General features: G+C 56.8%; 1 protein-coding gene across 2 annotated transcripts; it reads right to left on the reverse strand.

The window, feature by feature from the left end:
- Nucleotides 1-371: 371 nt before the first annotated feature.
- Nucleotides 372-7,954, reverse strand: NR1D1 (nuclear receptor subfamily 1 group D member 1). 2 transcript variants are annotated; one of them, XM_046675731.1, is made up of 9 exons: nucleotides 7,657-7,954; nucleotides 7,355-7,557; nucleotides 4,358-4,699; nucleotides 3,990-4,078; nucleotides 3,742-3,886; nucleotides 2,735-3,378; nucleotides 2,243-2,428; nucleotides 1,507-1,717; nucleotides 372-858 (listed from the first exon to the last, which is right to left on the reverse strand). In XM_046675731.1, the coding sequence occupies exons 2-9, from the start codon at nucleotides 7,383-7,385 to the stop codon at nucleotides 659-661; spliced, it is 1,848 nt and encodes a 615-aa protein (XP_046531687.1). In that variant the 5' UTR covers nucleotides 7,386-7,557; nucleotides 7,657-7,954; the 3' UTR covers nucleotides 372-658. The 2 variants fall into 2 exon arrangements, with proteins under 2 accessions (XP_046531687.1, XP_046531686.1); XM_046675730.1 differs by having other exon boundaries at nucleotides 7,355-7,575.
- Between the last annotated feature and the right edge of the window lie 372 nt (nucleotides 7,955-8,326).

Below are 8,326 nucleotides of genomic sequence, written 5' to 3' on the forward strand. Positions count from 1 at the left end.
CCCTTCCCCAGGGAGGGGTGGGGCCGGTAGGGGTGACTTGGAGGGGCTCCTACTCCTGCCCCACGTTGACAATCAGTATGTCTGTTATGTGCGATTTTTCACCCCGTTGTGTTTTGGGTCAGGATTTTAAAGAAAGATATTTTTATGGTAATTGTTGCTCGTCTATTTTACTATATATTTATGTAATAAATATATGATGAAAATAACCCCCTTGGGCAGCCCCCCCTTAGACTTGCGTGATGTTTCCCTGTATCCTCCCATCTGCTGGCAGAGTATCCATCCCACAAACTGACCAGATGGAGAGGTGTGCCCCCAGCCTTGGCAGTATTTCCACCCCAGCCCCCAAACGAGCACACACCACAGAAGCCAGCTCAGCTGTGAACTATTGGATTTGAGACAGGAATAGAACAAATCGGGGGGCTAGAGAATGAGGGGGGGAGAGAGTGGTTTAAATAGGGGAGGACAGGGAGGTTCAGTGATGGGGGAGGGAGGCAGGTATTTACAAGAAGGCTCGGGGGGCCAGAGGCTCATCTTGGAATATTTTATAACAATATAAATAAGATTCTGGTTTGCTTTTCCTTTTCGTCTCGTAAAGGAGAGAGAAGTGCAGAGTTCGATTCTGTACAAGGGGGCAGCGGCAGAAGGCCGGCCGGGCGGGTCACTGGGCGTCCACCCGGAAGGACAGCAGCTTCTCGGAATGCATGTTGTTCAGGGTCCGCAGGTCCGGCAGCTTGAGCAGCAGCTTGGTGAAGCGGGAAGTCTCCGAGGGCCGGTTCTTCAGCACCAGAGCCCGAAGAGCCCGCAGCAGCGTCTCCTGGAGCTGCTCCACCGAAGCGGAATTCTCCATGCCCGAGCGGTCTGTGGGGAAGACGACAGCAGTGAGGCAGGCTCCCTGAGCTCCTCTGACGAGGAACCGGAGGTCTGTGAGGACGTGGCGGGCAATGCAGCCTCTCCCGGGGAAGCCCCTGAGAGGGCTGACGGGGAAGGAGGAGGCGGGGAGCACGACTCCTTCTCCCAGGCCTCTGCCCCGAGAGCAGGAGGTGTCTGAGCACTGGGAGCATGGGCTCAGCAGGGCTGGTCACCTCCCACCCCACCAGGCCACTCTCCTTCCCTGAAGAGGCCAAACATGTCCAGGCTCCCTTGCTCTTTGCTCCGTAGTTCCCTCTGCCTGGGATGCCCTTCCCCCTCTCTTTGCCTGGCAATATCTTACTTGTCCTTTGAGGCCCCACTCAAGTATCACCTCCTTCCCCAGCTCCCCCAGGCAGAAATAGTTGTCTGTGTTTCCAAAGCCCTTGGTTCATGCTTCTACTGTGACACTTATCTCACTGTTTTATAATTAGTCGGGCATGAGTCTGTCTCCCAAGCTAGACTGTGTCTGAATCATGTCTGTATCCCCAGTGCCCGGTGCAGAGCCTGGCATAGAGTAGGTACTCCATAAAAGGTGTGTTGAATTGAACTGCGTCCGCCTCCTCCCCCGGGTCAGGCTCAGGCGAGAGCTTGACCTACCTGCAGAGACAAGCACCACCGCGGTGAAGAGGCCCAGCTCCTCCTCGGTAAGCGCCAGGGAGTTGAGCTTCTCGCTGAAGTCGAACATGGCGTTGAGCAGGTCTCCCATGCCCATGGCGCCGAGCTCCTGCAGGCTGTATGTGGTGCGGCTCAGGAACATCACTGTCTGGTCCTTCACGTTGAACAGCGATGCGAAGCGCACCATCAGCACCTAAAGGGGGGACAGTTATCCAGGGTGGGGTGGGAGGAGCACTTGCCACATTGCCCCTAAAGTTTTTGGAGAGGTCTGCTGATGCTGCCTTAGATTTCTCAGAAAAGAATGGGGTAGTTTCTGAATGGGCAATGGAGGGGCCCAGGTGGAAGGATGGGGAACATCCCACTGGCTTCAGTGTCCAGCAGGCCTGAATCTGAGTCTCAACTTTGTCACTGCCTGTGGCCTTGGGCAAGGCACTTCACTGAAGTGAATCTGCTCATGCCTAGATGGGGGTAGCAGTGTACCCTAAGGTGTTATTTTAAGGTAATGGGATGTGATTAGACCCCAGCTGAGATGACAGAAGTCCTAGCCATCCTGAGGCAGAAATGGGAGGGATCCTGCCCCCTCCTTCCTCAGTCAGTTTGTAAGGACAAAGATACTGGGGTTCCAAACCCTCTCAGAACCCATGCCTACCCCAGACAGCAAGCCTTTCTGCTGGATCCTTCCCAAAGTCAAGAGCAAGGAGCACAAAGGGTAACTCACCTCAAAGGTGCCAGCCTTAAGCAGGGTGACCTGGTCATGCTGAGAAAGATCACGGAAGCCAGGGATGTGCTTGGCAAACTCCACCACCTCCCGCACAGCGGGAGTGAAGCTCATGGAGAAATCCTCCCAGATCTCTTGCACGGTTCGCCCACTGCGTCCGTGTGGGTACATGTTCATGGGACATGCCTGGAGGAGAGAAGGATTTGGGGAGGGAAATATCACCAGGCTGGCTCAAATGGGCTCCCCCAGCATGGCTGGTCCCCAGATTCTTCCTGGGTTAGGGGCCCTGGCCCTGGAGAATTGGGCTTTCAGGTAAAGTAGCAATCAGGTGCCAGGTGGAGATCAGGGATTCCCAGGCAGGGCCCTGACTGCAAGGCTGAGCATCCTCCCCTGGGAAGAGAATATTCTGCACTTAGCCTCCAGGCACACCCAGCTGCCCTGTGCTAAATCCTGTCTTCCAGGCCCCCTGCCCCCTCAGTCCAGTGCCCTCACCAGCAGAACATTCTTGGAGTTGCCCTGCCGTGGACCGTTGGCAGGTGCTTCGTCTTCCGGGGCCGGGTACACGTGGGTGGGACATAGACGGTGCCCATTGCTGTTGGGCTGGTGGCAGCTGTGGTGGACAGGGCCAGGGGGCCAGGTGGGAGGGTAGGAGGAGGGAGCCTGGTGTAAACCATTCAGGGCCTCATTATGACGCTGGGCAGCCATGATGTTGTTGTCATTGGGGACAGTTGGGCAGCCCTGACTTTCCCAGTGATGTGGGATGGTGGCCGGAGGGCTGCCTGATGCACGGTTGGCATTGAAGTTGCCAGGTGAGGTGCCCAGCTTGTCATGGGCATAGGTGAAGATCTCTCGGTGGGCCCGGGCCACCTGGGATATCACATCCTCCACTGTGGGCTCCGGACTTGGGGACCGGGGAGGCGTCAGCTGTTGTGGGAACTGGGAGAAGCCCACTAGGGGTGAGGGGGCTGGAGCTGGCGGTGGGGAGGGGCCCATGGGGCCTGGGGTCGGGTGCTGGGTGGGCGAGATCTCCAGCGGGCACTGGCTGCTCAGCTGGTTGTTGGCCAGGTTCATGGCACTCTGCATCTCAGCAAGCATCCGCTGCTTCTCTCGTTTGGGGATGCGCCCAAAACGCACAGCTGTGACAGGATGAGAGCAGTGTCAGGAAGTTCTCATACACACTCACATGCTTCTCTTCCTTCCTTCCTCCTGAAAGAGCGAGACCCTGAAGGCTGGGGGTTCCACATCAGAACTAAACCAGCAAGGTCACGCCCATTGAGGGGGTTTTCCAAGTAGGGATTGCAGTAGGAGGTAACCTGAGGCACTAATGGGCAAGAAGTGTGTCTTTACCCAAGAGGATGAAATATGGGCATGCCCTATGCAGATGAGACTCACAGTACGATGTATCTCCATTTGGGACTTTTTTTTTAAGGGAGGGATTAATTCAGAAACTTTAGGTGGAAGGAAGGGAGAGGGTGTGTGGGATGACAGTGTCGCCTCACCATCTCGAGACATGCCCACGGAGAGACACTTCTTGAAGCGACACTGCTGGCAGCGGTTTCGATTGATGCGGACGATGGAGCAGTTCTCATTTTTTAGACACCTTTTGTACTGGATGTTCTGCTGGATGCTCCGACGGAAAAAGCCCTGGAGGGCAGGAGCAGCAAGTGAGCATCTCCGTCTAGGCAAAGCCTATGTGTCCTGTGGGAGGAGGTTGCCTGCCCCTGACCTTACCCGTAACCGGCCTCACCTTGCAGCCCTCACAGGCATGCACACCATAGTGGAAGCCCGAGGCAACGTCCCCACACACTTTACACAGTAGCACCATGCCATTCAGCTCTGTGGGAAGAGGGGCAGCGGGTGAGCAGGAGGGCTGTCCAAGTGGCCAGAGATGGGGGTCTTCTGGGCTGGAGATTCTGGGGGAAAAGCTGAAGAGGAGCTCCAGTATCTAGGGGGCACTCGAAGGACCAGACTGGGATGGACAGAGGCTGGTACAACTCTAGGAGAAACACCTGAGGCCAAGGTGGGCCCTGGGAATAACTGTGTCACATGAATCCCAACTCCCAATCTAAGCCTGGCCACCTTCCCTTCCCCTAATTCACCTGGAAATTTACTCACTGGTGATGTTGCTGGTGCTCTTGCTGGGGGATACTCGGCTGCTGTCTTCCAGGGCTACTTGTAGACCCCCTGGGGGGCTCCCATTATAGAAGGAGGAGGAGGAGGAAGACGACGATGAGGAAGATGAAGAAGGGGAGCCATCATCACTCAAGCTGGGTGGAATGCTCCCAAAGGAGCGGCCTGGGTCCTGCGTGAGGGAGCCAGTGGGTGACGGTGGGAAGTAGGCGGGGCAGCCTTGGGTCAGGGACTGGAAGCTGCCATTCGAGCTGTCACTGTAGAGAGACTCGGGGCTGGTGCGGCTTGGGGAGGAGCCACTAGAGCCAATGTAGGTGATGACACCACCTGGCAAGAGAACACAAGAGAAGGTGGTGTCAGCTGCCATATATCTGTGGTCCTAGGACACCACCCTGCTCACTCCCCACTTGCCTCCCCCAACACTGCTGGACACTCAGAAGTTAACCATGTGGAACCCCTAATCTTGGGGTCCCCAGAAGAGCGACAGTAAGCAACTCCCCAACACATACTAGACATAGCACGGCCAAGCAACACCCACGACCCTTTGCAGGGTACATTCAGCTTCTGCCTTAGATGTGTGGTAGTTCCGTAGAGGATGACCCCTGTGGGCATCTCACATATGTGCCCCCTGCCCTGGGTGCCTTCCTGGGGAATACTGACCACAGCTAATGAATTAAGTTGCCAGCAGCAGACCAGGGGATGGGATAAGCAGCTGAAATGCATTCATAATGCCCAGGCTTCCCAAAAAAACAGCTGCCGATTTTAACACAAAGACCATTCCAGGGATGAGACCATGGAGGGGCAGCCAGCCAACAGTGAGGAGAGTGGAGGTCTTATAAGAGTGAAACAGTCACATTCGCCCAAAACTGGAAAACTGAAGGTACTGAACCTGGCCTCCAAGAATATGAGTCAGAGTGGATTCTACCTCTGAGTCCAGGAAGGACTTAGCAGTCAAGTTGCAAGAAGTGGAAGTGAAGAACAAATTGTTCAGCCTAAGGCTTTGGAATTCCCCCTTCCAGATCTCTCAGCCTGGTGACAATGACCTTGGCTTTCTGGCCACTCAGGGACTTTGGCCTTCTGGTTACATTGCCAACTAGGTGGCCGTGTTCCCGTGGTATTAGCAGGAGACAAAGGTGACCTGCCTGCCACACCCTTGCCAAGCACCTAGCAGAGAGGGAGAAGGGAGGATCCCAGGACATGTGTGAGCTGATACAGGCCATGTCACCGTGTCGCCAGAGGCACATGTCTTGCTCACCCACTGACACACACTAAGCTGGGCAGGGCAGCCCTAAAATAGCTCAAGGTTGGTCAGGGTGAACCCAGCTCCCTGTAAAGAGTTGCACAACAGATCAGCTCCTGCAGTTTCAGGGCTGAGGTGGGGGATGGGGTATTTATTTGTCTGTGAATGAACTTGACCTACTTCACCCAGCCCCAAAAGGGGAGTAAGACCTTCCTCCAAGAGATTTCCAACCTGGAAATGAGAGGATGCTCAAAAGAGTCTGGTTCTAGATTGAGATCTGTCACCACCAACTTGATTTGTAACCTAGAGGAAATCAATTCCCTTCTAGGAGTCTCAGTTTTCCTTTCTGTGAAAAAACAAAAACCATGAAAGAGACGAGATCTTTTTAGCGATGTTCTGGGATGTAGTTGTTTGCCTCCTTAGGGGGCAGACTGCTGTTTGTTTGGTAGGAGTAGGAGAAGAGTGTTTGCAGGACTAAGAAAAGTGATGCTTGGGGAACAGAAAGAGTTTGGAATGTGGAGAAGCTGAGTGTAAAGGCAGTACAGTGAACTAGGTGCTAAGGGAGTGAAGAAGAAAAGAGTGAGGAGAAGGGTGGCTACATCTGAGATCCCTTTGAGGAGTGTAAACATGAGGCCAGGAGAGGTCAGGGATAGCTCCATCTTACTCCGCTCTGCTTGGGTGACAGAGAGGAGGGGGGGCCGGGCAGGCGGACAGGAAAAGGAGGCAGGCGGGGGCGGTGAGTCAGCTCAGCTTCACCCAGATCTCGGCGGGGCGGGGCGGGAGCTGGGCCCTCAGCCGGCCTCACGTCGCCGCTCCACGTGTGCCTTTTGCACGTGGCTCCCCAACGAGGAACCCCGGAACTCGAGGCCCCGCCCTCTCCATTTCCCGTCAATCAGGAGCCGCAGGCCCGCCCCTGACCCGCCCCTCCCCGGCGTCGGGGTTGTCCGGTGAGCCCCGAACGCGAGCTGGGCCTGGACTTCCGAGGGGAGGAGAGAATGGAACACGCGTTGCCGGGGCGACCGGAGGGGCGGAGCTCATTATGTAACGGGGCCGGGAGGCAACGACCAATGAGGTGGCGGCCACGGCTTCTGCTGAATGAAAACAAACGCAGCACGTGGGCCCGGCTCCGCAGCCATGTGAGCCCTCCGGGCCACCCGGGAGCTGTGGGTGTCCTCCCTGGGGCCGAGCACCACTCTCCCGGCTCCTCAAGTGCCGCTCTCTACTGTCACTGAGGATTCCCCAGTGAGATCCGACCCATTCCCCCAGCCCCTCCTGCCAGGAGCCCCGATCGCCCCACTCCTTCTCAGGTTCCCTTGAGCCTGCGGGAACTAGGGGAAGAGGAAGAGAGGAAGGAGGGGGTCTCTTTCCGAGAAGGCCAGGCAGGCCACAGCTGCAGGAGGTGGACAGATGGGGGCGTCTCAGGGCACTGCTCCAAAGCTCCCAGTCCCTCTCAACGGTTCCTCACCACCCGTACCCGCTCTCCATTTCCTCCTGCCCGTGATCCGAGTCCTTCAGGCTCAAGGGAGCGTTGGGACTCCGAGGCGGTGGTGGGGCGCCTGTGGGCGCATTCCCAGGCCAAATAGCCTGCTCTGGAACTCCCAGCCTAAGGCCCCTCAGCGCGCTAGCAAATCCCCGGGCCGAGGGAGTCCCCAGTTCCTTACAAAGTTCCCGTTGTCCTAGGGCACAGATGGAAGTGAGGAGACAGTGACAGAGAAAGGATGAGGGTAAAGGAACCTCAGTACCTGTGTTGTTGTTGGAGTCCAGGGTCGTCATGTCTTCACCAGGTGAGAGCAGTCATTCAAACTGGACCTTGACACAAACTGGAGGTTGCAATTGCCGCCGTCGCCCCCTGGGCACTGGCTGAGGGCGGGGAGTGGACCCCGCGGCTCACGATCGGGATCCGAGGCACCCTGCAGCAAGGTCTTGGGGTGGCCGAACTGCAGCCCTGCAGAAGGGTAGGACGCTGAGGCAACGGAGGTCTGCTTTGCATGGGAAGAGCAGAGAGTATGGGGGAGGAGGGGCGAGGGGGATCAGCCTGCAGTACTTCTGGCTAGAAGGTAGCAAGGAGGGTCAGGTCTCTGCAGTGCACGGGGTGCCACTGCCTGACGGCTCCGCAGCGCTGCAGGGTAGCGAATCTGGAGCTCCCGGTGCAAAAGTTCCAAAGGGAGAGAGGTTGCAGTCAGGAAGTAAGTAGGTGATGGGGAGAAACGGGGCACCCAGGCGCAAAGAAGCGAGACGTGTGCTCTGCTACGTTGCCTCGGCAGCAATATTTCACTCTGCCAATCTCAGCCGCCTTTTGCCCCAGCCTTTTTCCCTGGGACAGAGGGCTCTGCGCAGGCGCCAGCAACCCAGGGTTCCCGGGCCGCACGCGGCACTGGAGCAGGTACCATGTGATCCCAGGGAGCGCCTCGTGCCCCAGTGACACACTTTTCCAACAGTAGGCACGTTGAGCTCCGTGCGCCTGCGTAGCGCTAAGTCTGTCGGGATTTGTAGTCCACGGACAAAGTGGGCGGATTGCGTATATTTCCCCCTTTTTGCCTTGCAAAAACTCTTGCTGGGACCGGGGAGGAGCTTAGAGCACGGCGGGGTGCGCTGAAGAGTGAGGGTGGCGTGTTCGGAAAGCCTGTATGGCAGAGGCATGTGAATTCCTGGGCAGGGACTGGCAAGCGTGTCTGCTCCCTGGGAGATCAAAGCTAACAGGCTCTTTCTGCAAA

The sequence above is a fragment of the Equus quagga genome, chromosome 11 (assembly GCF_021613505.1).
Source record: "Equus quagga isolate Etosha38 chromosome 11, UCLA_HA_Equagga_1.0, whole genome shotgun sequence".
NCBI lineage: Eukaryota > Metazoa > Chordata > Mammalia > Perissodactyla > Equidae > Equus > Equus quagga.